Source organism: Falco rusticolus, chromosome 2 (genome assembly GCF_015220075.1).
Source record: "Falco rusticolus isolate bFalRus1 chromosome 2, bFalRus1.pri, whole genome shotgun sequence".
Lineage (NCBI taxonomy): Eukaryota > Metazoa > Chordata > Aves > Falconiformes > Falconidae > Falco > Falco rusticolus.
In genome coordinates, this window is record NC_051188.1 from 16867741 (window position 1) to 16886718 (window position 18978).

General features: G+C 38.4%; 1 protein-coding gene across 2 annotated transcripts in view; it reads left to right on the plus strand.

Moving 5' to 3' along the window:
* GRIA4 (glutamate ionotropic receptor AMPA type subunit 4) overlaps positions 1–18978 on the plus strand; it is a 240641-nt gene that overhangs the window by 192995 nt on the left and 28668 nt on the right. For both annotated transcript variants that reach the window (XM_037377767.1, XM_037377768.1), the window contains exons 12-13: positions 407–605; positions 5704–5951. In XM_037377767.1, the coding sequence (XP_037233664.1) occupies positions 407–605; positions 5704–5951 (447 nt within the window). The remainder of the gene's footprint in view (positions 1–406; positions 606–5703; positions 5952–18978) is intronic.

Here is an 18978-nt window from a genome sequence, read left to right on the forward strand (position 1 = left end):
TGTCTGTCTTTTTTTTTTTAAAAAAAAAAAAAAGGAAACAGAGAAAGCTACTGATTTGCAGCTACCATGCTTTACTTTTGTCTCCAAAAAGAGATTACCTATCCAGGATTTTTGACAAAATTTTTGCTGTGTTAGGCATTTCCTGAAATAATAAGAACACTGGGATTACTGTTCAAGAGAATTCCAACTTCTGTGTGTGCATGATACGTATTAATGCAGTGGAGTCTGTGCTGTAGGCATTAAGATTCGAAAGAAAAAGCACTTACTAGTATTTAAAATGCAAATTATTTTCCTCCCATTGACTGTTACTTAATGATACATGTTCAGCAATAATAGTTCCTTCTTTTTCTCTCTGTCTTCATGGCTTAAGAGACAGGAAAATGTGCATTATCTTATTCATGTTTAGATCCCTCTCAGGTCGCATTGTTGGAGGTGTCTGGTGGTTCTTCACGCTCATCATTATTTCATCCTACACTGCTAACCTCGCTGCTTTCTTGACTGTTGAGCGAATGGTCTCGCCCATAGAAAGTGCAGAAGACCTTGCCAAACAAACTGAAATTGCTTATGGGACACTGGACTCAGGGTCAACCAAAGAGTTCTTCAGAGTAAGTTGGCATGTCCGTTACAGCAGGTCTCCCTACCAACTGCTCTTTTAAGATGCTTGGAAGTATGAAATAATGCTATTTTGCAATTATATGTAATATAATTTGTAACTCCTGCAATACTTTAGTTACATTTTTACCCCTACAACACCATTTGTTGGAGTTTTCAGTTATTTTCATTTGTGGAAAGCTTATTGATTCTGTCACATTGGGCAAAAGAGATGCCCCCAGGGATACTGAAGCCAGTGATAATTAAAGCAGCATTGCACTATTGATTCATCTGAAGCTACAGTACTGAAATGATGTGCAGCATTGAAATCCTATGATGATAAAATGGAGTCTTGCAGGTTTTGTTTCTGCTTATGGATTTGGCTGTGTGCATTTTGCTTTAGGGTTTTGGGTGGTGGGCAGGAAATGCATTTTTTAATTTGCTGACTTTCAGATGAATAACAAAGAGGAAATATATCTCAGGGGGATGTAGTTGGAGCATTAGAAAATAGCCTAAATAGCCATTCATATGTCTGTGCTGTCCATATTGATTACTTCATTTTCATTTGCTTTTCTGTTAGTGTGGTTGGTATGTAATCCTCGTCATTTGCCAGCTGGATAACAGGGACCCTGGACATCACAAGGAGTACATAATAAACAGTCCCTCCTGCTTCATTTCATGTCTCTAGCAGATGAAAGTTAAGCCTAGCTGACTGAATGTGTGTGAGTTTAGAGTTTGAACATGGTTCTGAATAAATGCTATGAGCCAGTGATGCTTCCTTGGAAATTGCACAGTTTAGGAGCATTATTTATCCAAAAGGTACAGTTTAAGGCATTTTCAGAAGAAAAGAAGATGGAGTGATAATTTCTTCTTACTGTCTAATTGAAAAGGGACTGTTCTGTGTTAGGTACTCCCACACACCTTGACTGTTTTCAGTTTGGCCAAACCAAACTCGGTGAATCATTAACAGAACTATGGATGGGATTTGCAAACTACAGACAGTATCAATTCAATGACAGCTGATGACCTCCAAAAGGTCTGTAGTAGAAAAAAAAACCAACTTTTTATTGGAAGAGATATCCCTGTAAAATAACTTTCAAATATTTTCTATGAGTTGTAAAAAGATGATGCCTTGTAAGATATAAATGACACTTAAGCAACACACAGTGGTGGAGCCTTCAAATAATGAAGCTGTCCAAGGAGTTTAGTCTAAGTTCAGTTTCTAGATTTCTTCTGTAGACACTGGAGAGAGAAAAGCACCCCTGTTTTGCGTGCATCCTGTATGGGCAAGTGCGTTCTGTTGACATAAATCACCCTTTAAAATATCTTCCTCTAGAGTGATCCCACTGAAATAGCTAGGGTGCTTGGTACCTTATTTTTTAATGGATACAGTTCAGTGACACATTTCTAACTACACCTGTCTTCTATAGCCAGGGTGTTGATGTATACCTAAATATGACACTAAGATGCTCTCTAGGAGCTTTATTTTTTACCCCAAGTAGTAGAAACTCAGCTTTTGGTCCCTAGAAGCCCTGATTTCACACCAGATGTCTATAAAAATGATGCCATTAAGGTATAGGAGGCTTGTCTGAGAATTGAAATGTTTTGATTCTGAGATGGCCAGATTTCATATTTCTTGAAAAGAGTATAATTCCTCAGTACTGAGTATTTATACTCATCTGTGCTTAACCCACAGATTATTCTTTAGCTCAATTTGTGTAAAGTTAGGTGTTTAAGTCTGGGAACTCCAGTTTCAGTCCATCACAAGCTGAGCTGGCAACCACAATATATGTGTATGAATAGTTCTTTCAACTGGAATGAATCTGTGATAATAGTTAAAAACATGATGCTGAGGACCAGGCAGATTTATTTAACTTTGGGTTTATTAATTTGTTACATTTTCAAGAGTATCCAGTGCTTGCAATTTTTTTAGGTGATGATGCAAAAATTAATACCCAAGCAAATAGTAAGGAATGAAGGAATGGGGTTGTTTTAAGAGTTTCAGAACACTTGTACAAGCCATTGGTTTGAAGTAATGAGGTCAGGTCTTTTGACATAAAAACAGCCTTGGTCACAAAAATGTCATGTTTCTTTCAAACCATCCTGTAAATACAGATACTTTTTTGTTTGAATCAATATTTCAGGCAAGATCTCTCCTTAAAGAGAAGATCCTTTGTCCATCTATAGTGACAGCCATTCTTTCACTTTAATTTTAAAGGGTTAAGAGAAAAAAGAAGGAAAATGAAATTTCCCTTTATATTTTTTCCCTTTATTTCAAAATACAAATGGAAATATTACAAGTAACTACAAATATTAAATATGGTTGCATATGCAGAATTTGAAGCTTTATCAAGATTTAAGCTGTTGGTCACTTTTTAAAAAACAGTGCAGTTGAGGGCATATTATTGAGTGATTTCTAATCTCTGCAACAGTATAGTGATTGTTAATGATGTATGTGCTATTTCTAAAAACATTTTTCACAAAACAGGGACAAAATTGAAATATAATTGACAGACAGTATTTGTGCAAGCACTGTTTGCATACTAGATAAATTAAGACCTAGCCTGAAACAATAGTATGAGAAGACTTATTTGCCAAGTCTAGCATTTTGTGTGGTTGGAAGCAAGCATCATCACTTCTGGGATTAGAGTCATGTGTAACTTTTCTGTCAGTGATTACTATCTGGCTGAAAATGAACATTCAGAGCGTTTTCTCATAATTTCATTATTTCTGACCAAAATGTCAGAAACTGTGAACAGCTATTCAGTTTGCTTTGGTTTTGGATTGAAAACAGAAAAGGGAAAAGTCATTTGAAAGCCAACATAAAGAAAAAGGCAACGATACCATTAGGTATTTACTCTTATTTTCTGTTTTGGATGCAGTGGCAGTTGCATTTTCCGAGCAACTTGCTCAAGAGGGAAAGAACTTAGTTTTAGCAGTCCTACTCAGAAAAATCCTAATTGAAAATTCTTCCTGTTTGCCTGACTGCAGAGGAAAGCTGCAATGTTTCCTCATATGATAATAAGGATTGTCTATTGGTTTGCTCTTCGATTTTCACCTGAGTTGACATGTAGAAATTGAATGTTAACAGATGAAAGTTTGGGAGAAGAAAATGTTCTTACAGAGCAGATGCCCTGTTAAGACTTTCCACATTTTGTTGTCTCTTGATAGGCAAAGGAAACTAGATCCTAAAAAAATAGATTTAAAGCAACCTTTTTCAATTGATCTGGGACATTGTTTCCTCTTACTAATAGAGCTATTGTGTGGTTTTAGTTTTGAAGGAAAGTGATCTATTATATGTTTATAAAGAAGCTGATCATATGGATGTTAAGGTGCAAAAAATGATTGGAAGTGAAGGCATACAAAGGCAAGCAAATATTCTTGAAATAATGCCTGATTCATTACTGCTGACTTCCTTTTCTTTTCCTTCTGTAAATTTAAATCCATGAAATTACATCAGCGTAAAGCAAAAGGAATACATGGGTGGCTTAGCTTACACTCTGCTTTCAGCCACTATTATGTAAATGAAAAGTAGCCGTGACTACAGTGCAAAGAGAGGGTGACAAGGCAGGATGTGATTATGGACATACACAGCTGTTGTTAATTTAAATTTCATTATATTTGACAGAAAGATAAAATTATGCATATAGACAAGCTCAGAAAGCAAGGATAATTTGTGATGTTCTGCTATATGGTATTTTTATTGAACATTTCTGGTTTTTAGTGCCACTTACTTTCAAGTTAGACCTACCTCCCTAACAAATTATTTTCTGAGTAATAATACAATCATTCAGTAATTGGTAAAAAGAAGTGCTTCAGGGAAATTGCTCTTACTATACAAAGGCTCGGTTGCAGGCTTTTTAAAGCCATTGTCAATTTAAATAATACCTAGATTATAGGATTTGATATTTGTTTAAATATTCTAAGGCACTTTGTTTTGGGGCTTTATAATAATGAATATTTTCCTGGAGTGCTCAGTACAGTGTAGGAATGGGTTCATAGGCCAGATCTTGCTTAGCTAGAAACTCCTGTTGACTCAAATAAATGCTGACTTGAGCATTGGGTTACAAAGCCCTTTTTTTAGTATTCATAAGAGAAGACAAGTGCCATCTGTTATTAAATAAAAACACTCTAGTGTTCAGCTGACGCACTGCTGGTTTGCATGTATGCATCCCTGTTGCTGGAGGAAGCAAAGGAGTTGTTGAGTGAATCTAATGAATACGGGAAGCTTCTCAGCCTGACAGCATTTCCTTCCTTCCTTTCAATTAAATTGTTTATTTGTTTTTATTTTTTGTTAAGTTTTATTTTTGCTTAAGTGTTTATTCATGGTTATACCATGAATTCCCAGACACGAAATTTTCCAACTAATGCACTCTAAGCCACAAATTCTTACACATTCTTTGAGCAAGTAGATTTCTTATGCAGTTACTGGTAGGATTCAGGGTCTTTAAAATGAATTCACTGATACTGCAGTTCTAAAAATGTCCCTAATACTTCTTTATGACAAATGCTTAGGGTATTTTGTTTCCTTTAATAGCATAGTTGGTCCAATTTGCTGTTTCCACCTTTTATTGTGCATCATGTCTTGAAATGTTTTGAAGCCTTTCTGAACATTAATTGAATGAATTCTGGACTCTGAATTATGAAAGCAGAATTCTTACTTAAGCTGTTGTGGTTTTGATGGCGTAAGAAGTGGATGTTAGAGACATGCTTCAAGATTCAGCTCAGTATTTATGGAGAGATTATTTTATTGTTTATTTCCCATACAGGTTTATTGTGGGTATCTATTTCATATGTAATTCCCTAAACCACACTTTACAACACTTTGACTGTATGAACTGCCTTTGTGTAACAGTAAATTCAGTTTTGCAGTTGTTCTGACTGCTAGCAGCTAACTGGATCTAAACATAATATCTGATTTTATAATATTGATAGTGTTATTTCTTGTTTCTTTTAAAATAATAGTGGAATTAAAAGAAATTCCTTATAAAAGTATAATTTTCCCAAACCCAGTTGTCTGAAAAATTAAGTATGATTGATTTTATATGGAACAGTGCCATTCTGAAATGCTGCAATGTTCTTTTGTTCTAACTTATTTTTAATTTTCTCCAGAGATCAAAAATAGCAGTGTATGAAAAGATGTGGACCTACATGAAGTCAGCTGAGCCATCAGTGTTCACTAGGACTACTGCAGAGGGAGTAGCTCGTGTCCGCAAATCCAAGGGCAAGTTTGCCTTCCTGCTGGAGTCCACCATGAATGAATACATTGAGCAACGAAAGCCATGTGACACCATGAAAGTGGGAGGAAATCTGGATTCGAAAGGCTATGGCGTAGCCACACCGAAGGGTTCTCCATTAAGGTGGGTGGAATAGTATAACAATATAAAATGTGTTGTTATAGTATTCCACCTTCCCTGATGTCCCTGATATAGCTCTTTTTGTTTTGTGTGTGGACATGGTATGTTATTTTTCTTTTCTTCCATTTCATACTTTTTTTGATCAACAAAGGTAACCATTTCTAATTGCAATATGGATTTAGCAGCTATACTTGGCATATCTTTCAAGGCCATATAAAAACCAAACTGGTTGAACACTAGCTACTTGAAGTCAGCCTCAATAGAATTAACATCAGCTATTCTATGTCATCAGCTTTTTTCACCAAATTCAACCCTTTATAGCAGTATTGTGCCTACATTATCTGCATCAGTATCTGCATCAATAATATATCTACATTTTATGTTTTGTTTATTGACCTTGGCTGCTACTTTCTGAATAAGAATCTGCTTGTAACATCTTTTTTCAAATGTCATCACTTGGAGGCAATTAGTCCTTCACTGAAGCAGCTTCTTTAAAGCACTTTTTGTGAAAGCACCTTCTTATTTAGAAAAAAAAAGTGTTTCTATCATTGTGCATTTCAGTACTGCCTTCAAACTCACCAGTATTTTCTTTATTATGGTATCAGACACATTCAGTCAAGTAGTAGAGTTTTTGATTCACAGGCAGAACATAATTTGATTTTTATTCAAATTGTCAGGGAAACAGAAGTGAAGTTACTAGCTCTGTGTTAAAATTGGCAGTGTTTACCATTGCGTTGTCTTTAATGTTTAAGGCAGACAAACCTTGCCTTTTTCCTCTGGTAGACTTGCCAATTTTCTTCAAAGCAAAAGAGCAACTGGCAGATTGAGGGAGTGTGGCTGGTGGAGTCTTACAGCGATAGGGCACACGTGGGTGGGTGATTGCAGCAGGGTCTGATGAAATAGATTCAGAAAGGAGACAAAGTCAGTTGAAGGGAAGCATTGCAGGTGCAGATGGAACCATAGTTCTGTGCAGGAAATAACTAAGGAGGTACCTTTCTACATCCCTGACCACAGAGGAGACATCATTACCACTATGCAAATAACTAGACTCACTCTTAACTCACCTGCACATAATATCACAAACCTCAATAGCCTTAACTGTATTACACAGATGGGAATAGGAGTATCATCAGAATAATCTCCATCTGCAGCCAAAGAACATTTGTATGTGCAGGGGAAAATCAGGCCAGTTATTTCAGTGACTGAATATGAATTTTTGGTCCTTAACATTCAGTACCTCTCAGACTTAAAAGCTGCCACCTTCACTGCTGAATAAAGTCGTAAGAGAACATAAGGAGGTGAGAAAGGGAAAATGACAACAATAAAACTATTAATTATAAAGAAAAACATGTCCAGAACTCATGGGATTGTTAAAGGTAGAAGGCAGCAGATAATAGGAGAGGCTGGTCTATTATCTGGGTATATTATCAAAGCACTTACTTTTTATTTTATATTTCTGATAGGTTGCTCTCTCCTCAGTGTTTCAGATGACCTGGAAGTGGTAGGCAGCACTGCAGTTTAGTGGAGCTGCTTTCCCATAGTAAGGAAATGCACATTTCTGACACAGTCATGCTTCACAGTGCCAAAGCTAGGGCAGACTTTCTAGGAATCGCTTTAGCTGCTGTCATATATAACCTAGCAGTGGGCTGTTTGCTGTAAGCGTGCTTTATAGTGCTCTTTAGTCCCTCTCGCTTTTTTCTGCAGAGTACCCAACATGAACAAGAGACAACCTTGTATAATGAGCACTGCTAGCCAGTGGAAGTTGGTTATGTCAAATCTGGGCTTATTTCAGGTTTGTTCACTTGGCTAGATAAAAATATCTAGGGGTAATGGGGACAAGACATAAAGCAGTTAGAAGAGAGAGGGCCTACTAAGACAGCTGAATAAGAACAGAGAGGAAGAGCACAACCATGATTGTAAGGATCAAGTGTGAAATCCTGTTTCCACCCCAGATAAAGACCAAGTCCCCATGTTTTAGTGAGCCACAGGTTGGTCTAACTGGGGTCAGCAACTATCATTAGGGTGATGTGGTCAAAAGCATTTATTTTTTCACATCCTACCTTCAAATGGGTTTCAAAAAGGGGAGCAGAGGAAATCCTACCCAACCTGAAAATTGGACCAAATCTTCTTTCAAGCTGTCTCGACTGGCTGTCCATGTCCATACCTTTCCCGAGCCTTTCTTTCACACGTGCTAAGCTGCTTGTTCTCCTGCTGCACCCCATTCCCTCTCCAGTCCCAGTGACAAACCTCAGGCAACACATCAGTGCTGCTTATTTATTAAAAACATTAAGCAACACACTTAATGTTCTGGACAAAAATAAAGAACAAGCAATTCCTCACATTCATACCACCTCTTCCATGTATGTCTATACACAGTAGCACTTATTGAAGAGGAGAAAAGCTTCCTACCCTTGTGCTTGTGAGCAGAAAAGACTCAGTTGTAAATTTTAACTGCATGCTTTGATATTTTCTGAACTGCTTGAAATTGTAGAATATGCTGGGTTTGCTATTTTGGCTGCATCCCACGTTAGTGTTTGTGTTACTGATCAGATGAGTTATGCAACTGCTGCCTGCACAGATAATTGCAAATATTGAACATGCAGTTTGAAATCCATGAAAGGCAGACTAGCTAAGCTCATTACATAAATTAGTCAAAAGACATAATTTGCTATGGGAGTTGTAAATTCTATATTTTATTTAATAATCATAATTTCCTATTTGAGTTATGTGTAGACCACAAATTACTTGAAGTCGTTCACAAATAATTGCAAATAGCATATAAATGTTAAACATTCACACTCTTTTCTTGGGCTGTTGAGAACTAGGGAAAAATACAATTTTTTTCAAATAAATTATTCATATAAAAATACTCACTAAACTCTTTGAATACCTATTTCACTAGAGATATTTAAGTCTTAATCCTTTTGCTACTTACAATGATTATAAATCAGGAGTTTTTCCACTAAAAATCTGGTAACAGCTGCATAAAACTGATGTGAGTTTATGGGGAACCAGGTCATTTATTTTCACATATCTAGCACTGACAGAAAGTGGGGTATTCTAAATCAGACTTCTACCTGTAGCATAGGACTAGCGATGGTTCCATGCCATCACATCACCGGGCTCATGTTCATTACAGAGCACATGCCCATCACTTTGCTCATGCAGATGAAATCCACCTGTCAGAGCGATCCAGGGGCTGGTCTCTCTGTTGCTCATGACCCTACACATGAGCAGGGTAGTGGATTTTAATTTCAAACTCTTCCTTATTGGGTTCCATGTTACACTCCTGCAGTGTTCAACCAGTACCTATTGGCTAATTGGAATGATTTCTTTTCAGTGCTGGTGCAGTATTAGGATTCATGCATATCACTGGATGGAGGAGAACGGGAAATGCCTGATGTGTGTTTCTTTTATGCCCACCGGGCAGTACCACATTACACATCATGTGTGTCTCCTTCCTTCCTTTTCAGTGATATTCATTTCTGTATAATATTGTAAAAAAAATGATGTATTTGAGAAGGAATGTGGGACTGAGAGAAAAGGCTCTCATCACAACATAGATTGAGTTTCTCTCATGGCACTATCCAGCTGTCCTTACTGTTTCCTACTACTGCTACGGTAGGTATCCTTCCAAAATTACTGTGCAGTAATCAGAGTGAATTAATGAGTTTGTTTCTTCAAAGGTGGTGTTTTCAAAGGTGCTCATTGCCTGCTTAGCAAGGCCTGCCTTTGTCAATGTGGTGGTGTTAGAAGACGTTCTCATGGGCAGACTTCTGGCCATTGTGGGTTACCACTGGCTTGTCTGCCTTGCCCCTTGCAGTAATCTGTGTTTCTAGAGAGCAACACCGGAGATCTTGTACTACACAAATCCTGTGCCTTGCATGCCTCTGCTTTTCTGTTTTAGATATGTAGGCATCATAAACAAGTTTGAATACTGATGCACATGAAAGCGTTCTCCAGTGTAAGAGTTTCTGAAAAAGGAAGTAGGGGCAATGTTGTCTTAAAGGTACACTAAAAACTTTTTCTACTTTTTGTACCCTGAAGATGTTTGATGCAAAGGTGAACGACAGGTTTGGCTAAAAATTAGGGAGTTATCATTGTTTCTGTGACTTTTAACTAAGGACATTTGGCTGCCAACAGTATGCAATATGGATGAGTGAAACCTGCTCACGTCGTGAGTGTCTGGTGAGACACTTTGAGTCCAGCCAGATGACAGTGGTAGGATTAGATCTAGCCAAATACTAAAAAACTGTTGTGAATAGATTTGTTGATGTCTGTTAGAGATTGGTGATGGTTGTTCACCAACCTGATGAAATCCAGAGCTATATCATGTTCCCGTTAGTGCAACTACAGTTAAAGTTTATAGACATGAACCTGGGATTCCATATTTCATTATTCAAGTCTCTATTCTTTTTATGTAGTAAAGAAATAACTCCAGTTTGACTTTAAGAGGAATTCTTTATGTCCTGGAGAAGAAAGCAAAAAGGTGATATCTGCTGGTTCTTTGCAGTGTGATAGCTGTTGGCATGAACTGACTCTTTACACTGACTAAGGTGCCAGTTCTTTATCCATTCTTTACTGCGTTTGTATTAACATGAGGTAGGAGATGTGGGAAGTGCATCAGTGAAGTAGGTGATGTAATATTCTGATCATTCTAGCAACTTGTGTGAAGTGCGAAGTACAGTGTGAGTGAAGCTATGGATTTTAGTTTCCATCCCTTGCAAGGGAAGAGTGCCCGGGAGAGTGCTCGGGGTGCAAAAGGTGTCCCAGTGGTGCCCTATCAACACTGTATGGATTCCCCTTTTTTAAATAATTGTGCAATACCTGAAAGATTTACACTGGAAGTGAGGGATCTGTGGTGGAGGGGACTTTTTCTTGATGAAACATGAGTTTATGTGAATAAGGTAAAGATCTGTTATGAAGGGACTCTTTGTGTGCATGGGCTTTATAAACTACCATCTTGATTTCAGTGACTTCATTTAGTCCTTGTCTTCCTGAGGTAAATCTCTAAAATTGCCATTCTTTCATTGATTTGTTTCTATGTGGTACTACAGCTGACAATGTTACTTTTGCTTTTCAAGGATATATCCAGTATTCCAGTATGGTCCCTTGGAAACGTAGTGTTGAAGGAAAACTTGTTTTGGTAATGCATGCTCATTTGTACAGATTTTTGGCAGACCTTACATAGGACAGGATATATTCCGTATTCCTTTTTTTTTTTTTTTTTTTTTTTTGTCATGTTTTTCACTGAACTGAAACAAGCTTGGGAAAATGGGAAAATAAAGGCAAATCTGAGAGTATAATTTCTTCCAATGGGACCATTAATCTTTTTATCAACTTCTGTCTTTGATGTTTTTGGAGACCAGAGTATAAGGAGCTTATTCTGGAAGGAATTCCCACGTCATCATTCACTGTCAAAGCTGTTTATTGTGAACTTAATGTATTATTCTGATATATACCTCAGTTCTCTTTTTACTCTGGTTTTGTAGATCAGTGAACTGATAATTCACACCAAGCTCTGGGAAAAGAATCAGAGTTATTACACAGTAGTTACCTATAAGGATAGATAAAAATGTTTCCAGTAAAACTTCTTGCATTCTCTGGTTCCTTGTGATTTCTATAAAATTGGATTTGTGTATACAAAAAATGAGTATGATATTCACAGGTTCCCTCTGAGTAACAGGAAAATTGGGAAAAAATGTTTGAGCTGACCACCCAATTTACTTAAGAATCAAAATTTATTTACTACAGAGGACTTTTTCCACTAGTGTTTTTCAAAGGTTTTGTATTGTGGAAATACAATTTGTTCTGTAAAATAGATTTTCCCATGAGTGAAGCTGTCTTGTGCAAGTTGTGTTTTATCATAAAGTAAGCCTTTCCCTGGACCACTCTTGAGTGTACCCTATAGTTCAAAGGTTCAAAAGTTTTCAAAGGACTTCATAGATTTTTTCATTTTTTAACTGATATCAGTGATGTAGCTTTTCTAGCTTGTGGTGTTTCAATGCGTCTGGGCTGCATTGTTTACTCAGTGCTGTGTTCCTGTTTCTGAAAGGGTACAGAGACAGGCAAAGGAAACCTACAGTTAGGTGGCCATGGGGAGGCCTGTGCCCTGCACGCTTTGGAGCATTGTTCTGGCAATTCAGAGAGAAGAACGGGTAGCCTGCTGGCTAGCTGTCCTCCAGCTGGCAACACTGGCATCCAAAGACGACCTCAGATCATTCTGAAGGCAAGTGACCTTCACAGCGAGGAGAGATGCAGAGCGAACAGGTTTGGGTTTTTTTCACATTTGTCTTCTGCAGAATGGCTGCTCTTGCCTATAATTAGTGTGGTAGCCACAGAGGCAATCATTTCAGCAAAGCACTGTAGGAGCTGGAAACTGGTGTTATTTATGTTTGATGCAGAGAAGATCTAGAGACAAGTGGTGAATAATGGTGGTTTGAGGATAAAAATGAGTGATGTAAAATTACTGAGTTTGACCTCTGTTCTTTTAAAGCAAGGGACAGTGGAGGAAAACAAAATCCCTGCATAGTTATGGGGTGATCTGTTGATATTTATGAGAGGATTTTAGTCAGGGGTTTTGCTTACCAAGATTTTACAAGGTCATTTCTTTCTGTGATGCAAAATGATTTGAAAACTGGAATGTGATCTATAACATTTTATGCATATTGTAAACATTATCCTGTTTGACTGATGGTGTAGATCATACTGTATGACTTTGCATAATATTCTTTGCTTCACTGTAGGCGTAAGAAGGCTTGAATTACCACCCCATTACCCATTCAGTGTCAGAGTTTACAGCCTAGATATTTCTCAAGCAGGTCAGATCCTTCAGAGCTTGTTGGGTTTTCTGTCAACTAAAAATAACATTTACTAGGTAAAAAGGCAGAGAGCGGGCCACTGCTTAGCAAGGGATGTAAATGTCAGGGCTCAAAAGAAGAGCAGTGAAGAGAGAGCCTGGCAGTGGACATTAGCAAGTTGTTCTTTCAGCTGAGCCTGGGAGGCATACTTGGTTTCGGTTACCTGGATTATTTCTGTCTAAAACCAGAATATTTGTTTTTAAAGTAAAAATAAAGCCTTGAGAACAGAGATCAGAATCCCAGCTTGCTCTGTTCCCCCGTGACACCTGTTTTATAATTTTTAATCAAGATAATGGTCTGCCCCATACAAAAGGAGTGCAATAAAAAAAGAGGAAAATTTGATGGTGGCTGAAGATCTCCATTGCAGGATGTACAAGCAAATGTATTTAAGCAAAATCTTCTACTTCAAAGAGTTTTGCCCTTTCTTGTAATTTTTACATATAGAGGCAGGAACTTGTAATAATCTGACTCAAGTCACCAAATTGCAGTGAAGAGCACTATTATTGAGAGTTTCTGATACTTGTATCTTTAAAAGAAAACAACTCTTTAGGGTCCACAGTGCTGCACTCACTGAATTTTCTCTGTCCTGGCAAGAAAAAACCTGTCAGTATATCTTTCAAGTACTTCAAAAAACATCTCTGATCTACCTTGGCCCACGGAGCCTCTTTCTTCATTGCCACTTGCAGGAAGTATTCACCCTCAGACTTCAAGGTGGGGTTCATAATTGAACAAAGCTCTCTGTGGTCTGGAGGAGAGAGCAGAAGTCACAGGAGTGTGTTCTGTTGTCATTTCTGTTTTCCTACACTACGGATGACATTAGAAGCGAGTGATGAAAGGCAAAGCACTCCCCAGAATCCTAGCTCCCATTTTGGTCACACAGTCACATTCTGGTACCTCTCTGCTAATATCATCCTGCTTCTTACTCCAGGGAAGGTCCCAGGATTTTACTGAAAGCATTTGTGAAATGAGGTGCTTCTGAGCAGGAGTGAAAAGACAGAGCATGGAAACAGCGGTAAAACCATTGCCTAGAAGGGTAGCTTTTTATCTAAACATTGTAATGGCAATAGGTATTTTTAAATTAGCAGTATAATCAGTATAAAAGGTGAAACTACCATTCTGTCTTGTCAGTCTTAGCATTGTCTTAACAGCATGATGAGGTGCTTTTTATAATTTGTTTTCCTTTTTTACAAGATACTTATACAAGAACTTTGTCCTTCTGATATCTACTGATGACTGAAGGTGCTATTTCTCTGCTGTCATATAGAAGCATTGCCTGGGCCAGGCCGTGGTAGTCAGCACCAGTACATGTTTCATAATAGGCTCCTTTTTTACAATCAGAAAGAAATCAAGGCATCAAAAAAACAATCACAGGGGTTTTTTGTTTGCCCGTTTCAGAAATATTTGAATGCAGACAGAATAGGATCTTCACAATATCAAATCCGTCCAAATGAAATTGGGCAGACTGTTCAGTTCTCTGTTAGGTAAAAAGGGGAATATATTCCAGTGTAATCAATGAACTTCCCTAAAACTATCAATGAAGACCAGAATGTCTCAAAAATACTGATACTGTAGCGGTGCACAAGTCTTACTGACTTTCTGGACCTTTGCCAAGGTTTGATAAGCATTAATCCCCAGAGTGTACCGGTGGGATACAAAAGGGTTATCATTGTTTCCTAAATCAATAGATCCTCTGAGGAACAAACTCTACTTCTTGGCACTTCAGAAATAATTTCTTTTGCCCTTTTCCCTGCCATTTCCCCAATCCCTCATAAAACGGCTCAGCAGAGGGCAAGATGCAGCCCATTGTATTTTAACAATGCAACTCGTTATTATTTCTCTCTCTTCTTTTCATTACAACTCTCTGGCTGTTTAGGTGTCAGTTCCCAGCAAACTGACAGGCTCCAGCGTATGTATTCATTAAGGGCATAAACCAGCTACCCTTTGAAGTTGATGGTACAGTTCCTGCCATGTAAAAGCCCTATCCCACTAAGATAATAATTGTCCAGGTAAATTGTAGGTAGACTAAAGCAAGGGAGCGGGCCACTGAAAGGCATCACAGCAGCTCATAACAATACCTCTCTGTGGAACTGACATTTGGGGAACAAATAGCACCTGAAAAACAGCTTGCAATTTATCTGTGCGGTAGTTGTGAAACTGCTCACTTCCAATTGACAGTAAATACTACAGGGTCTCCCAAGAGACACAAAATGGTCATTTAGTCTTTATACAGCCTTGGCTCTTGTGTGAAATCCCAAAGTAAAGATAGCAAAAAAAAGTTTATTTTCTTTCTCGTGGTTTCTTTGAGCTGAGAACAGTATCTTAGACTGACAGACTGTGCAGTGGAGTTGCCTTCACAGAGGGAGTTAACATCCCAGAACAAAAGATGAAAATATGTTGCCAATCAAAAAAAGCACAAAATGAGATTCAGGAGTTTTAATATATAATTTAAGCTACTTTGTGTTTTGGCACGACATCTCTAAAATGCAGCTATTTCCCAACGTCAGTAAGATGTTTCCAAGGTGCCCAGTTTCCAGATAAAATCTCTACTGAACAATGGAAGTTCAAAAGATTGTATTATAAAATGGTGACTTGTGGTCTATCAGTCTTAACTAGTCTGCTTTGTGTGTGGCAGGAAGTAGAGTGAAAACTACTGCTCTTTTTCATATCTATCTCTAGATATCCTTTGCTCAAGTCTTTTTGTATTTTTATAGCTAGAAGCCTTACTTCTGTTTTCTGCCTGCCTTCCTCTGCTTCCCATTCCAATTAAGTTACTGAGTAAGAGCTTAAATCAAAGCTGAATAAGGATTTTGTTCCTGTTTAACCATATATTTTAGCATATCACATGATGCTGAACAATGCTGCATGCTCTGTTGTTGAGACTCTCTTTTAACAGCTTTTGGCAGGATTGGCAGTTTTCTGTACTCAAGTTTGACTACAATTTTCCCTGCACTTTTTTAAAGCCAAAAATCAACTGGATGAAAATGGTCCAAGCTTGACCTGATAGAAACCTAATTTATTGTTAGAGTTCAGTTATTTCTTTCTACTCTAAAAGAACACATAAAAAGTGCCTCCAGCACCCAGAGAAGACAGAGCTTTTTTTTTTCCCTCCCTCCTCCCACTCCTGGCCACGTGGGCTGGAATATCATCTGTGCGCAGGAAGGTCCACATCCCTTGCATCTTCCGTTACTAGTAGCAGGTATGAATGAGGCCTGCAGGTGAAAGCAGCCCCAACATCAGGCAGCCCATCTGTTACCTCCAGGATAGGCTTTCTCTGCACATAAATTGCACATTAGGCTCATTCTAATCTGTTGCTTATATGGTTCCATTTAGAGCAGCCAAAATTTGCAACTGTGTCTTAAGAGAACCTTTTACATTTAGAGTGAGACATTTGGATTCCTTGGTATGGATGTAGGCACCTGAGCTTGCACACAGCAGAGTTGACCCTTGTGTGAGCAAGAGGTTGGACTAGACACCTCCTGAAGCGCGTTCCAGGCTGCAGTGTGCTATGATCCTTTTTCGATGATTAAGAATTTGAAAAGGACATCTTCAATTCGATCTCCTGGAACTACAGAGTACTTGGAAAGTTGTAGGAGCTTATGGATAGGGAAGTTTAAGTTTTCTGCATAGTAGAAGGTCTTCTTCCCAATTTGTACAAAAGCTACTCCTAACGACAAAATGGCTTTAATTACCATTTCTGTGAATCAAAAGTCAATCAGATTGTTCTCATCTAAATCCCATTCTCATACTTGAAAAGTGAAAGAGAGTGAGAGTATCTGAACTCAATGAAGTAAGTTGCACTGCTTCATTCTCTGCTTTGCCAGGGCAAAGGCAGCCTTAGATAGCTGCTAAGTGACTGACAGCATGGACCTTTGTGGAACCCCTAAGAGTGGGGTCAAAAGGTGGAAGAGGTTTTTGTTATGGGAGTCAAATCTTTCAGGTTGTCTCTCACTTTTGGCAGGGTATGAGGAAGAATTAGGAGTATCTCATGGTTAAAGACTGAGTTGAGGGAATGTGCACAGAAGTTTAAGCTTAATCTATCTCTAGGAAGTGATTTTCCTTGGGAGGCCAGAAGGATAAATTGTCTATGAACACCTGCCTGCAAAGGCCCAAAGATCTCTGACCAGCAATGAAGTGTGGTTGACTGAAGTCAAGTCATACTGATGAGCTTAATTATGATCCTGCCCCGATTTCCTGGGAGTCTCCAAGGAGGTCAGTTCACCTTCTCACTTCAGTTTCACGCCTGCAAATTGAGGGTAATGACAATTGCCTGTCAGCCTCAGAGGGATAGTGAAGATTAATAGCATAGTGTTTATTATGCTGTGAATATTTAAAGTCCATTCCTACTTCAGATGTTTGCATGATTATTTCAAAACCATGGAGGTGTATGCCTACAAACAACCCCCACAGTAGATTTCTCAGTGTCTTTGATCAAAGAAACTGTTCAGGAGACAAAACAATAGAGAAAATGTAACTTCAGCTAATGATTGCTTAAACAGCCTATGGACTGTGACCACAGGTTGTTCAGTGTTCTGTTTAGAAAGCAACAATAGAAATCTCCATCGTTAGTGGACCCTACTCCCTCCAGCTTTTTGTATTAAAAGTGGTATGTGGACATGTGTTCAGGACAGCAGCAATTACATTAGTTCGATATATCCCATATATCCACTGCAGAGATCTGTTAGTAATTTCCATACCTTGTTTCAGTACCTGGCTGCTTGCATTTGAAACATTACAGGCATGAGTATTACTGTGTTGAAGTGACTGTGCTTGGTCTGACTGGTATGAGTGCTGGTGCATTTGCATTTGCTGCTGTGTACATGTCTGTACCGATGGTGGCACCATTATATAGCTGTTTGCCAGACAGATTGGATTGCCCTTGTCTGATAATTTCACCTGATCTTGGACTGATGTTCAGCTGGCTTCAGGGCATTTTAATTATCAGCACACTGGCTATTGGACCGACCATCTCGTCTGGTTGCTGGCACCGTTTATGTTTGTCTCAGCCTATCAGATCTTCCTCATTAACTTCTGCAATAATATTCAGACAGAAAGTCCTAGGAACTCTTCCAGCTAATCCCCATTTTGGCTGCTGACCAAATAAGGCTTTATATGACACAACTGTAATTGCTTCATTTGTATGGTATTGATCTGCCATTAGGCAAAACACAAGCCAGCATTTCACTAAGGCTCAAGTTATGCAGTATTATTTATTGTTTGCATTGCAGTTGCAGCAAGAGCTCCCACCTGGGGAATGGACCCCCTGTTTTTTTCTGTCTGCTTCTAATTAAAATAATGAACTTCAAAGTGCTTGCATTATAATTAGACTAAAGCTTAAGAAACCATCTCTTAGCAGGAGTCTTTCCATTTATTGCCTTCCTTTTAATCCTTCTTTATGAAAAACATCAGTATGGAGTCACAAAGAAGTATGTAGAGTTACAGAAGTCTCTCATGCCTGTCTCAGTCAAAGTTCAGATCTGATAACAGTGTATCAGCTGTGCAGATCTGATGAATTAGTGATCTGTTTCTGGCAACAGTAAAAATCAAGCATCCATCCTGAATTCTCAGTGTTGCCAATGCCTTTTGACATAGTGGCCATGTTACCTGAATAACTTTGTAGACATTGATGTCAGTGAATGAATTCCCTCCTAAGCAATCTGCAGTTTGGGCTTTTAGCTTTCGTATGTGGAGTTGTTTCCTTACTAGAGAATAACTAGTGGGTGAGCAGACTGCCTGTATTACAGCACTTTCAGTGCTGTACAGTATGCTGGTGGTATTTGGCTTTGCAATCATTTTATGCTTCATTCCCATTAAGGTGAAACTGGGACTTGGTGGCTGAAAAGTCTAACCAGACGGTCAAAATACTGGTGTGGAAACAGCACCGCAAATAGTGGGTTTATTTCTATAATAAAGACATAGATATTTATAGAATCATAGAATCTCAGAATCATAGAATAGTTTGTGTTGGAAGGGAACTTTAAAGGTTATCTACTCCAACCCCCTGCCATGAGCAGGGACATCTTCAACTAGATCAGGTTTCTCAGAGCCCCATCCAACCTGACCTTGAATGTTTCCAGGAATGGAGCATCTACCACCTCTCCAGGCAACGCATTCCAGTGTTTCACCATCATCATATTTTTTCCCCTTATATCTAGTCTCAGTCTACCCTTCTT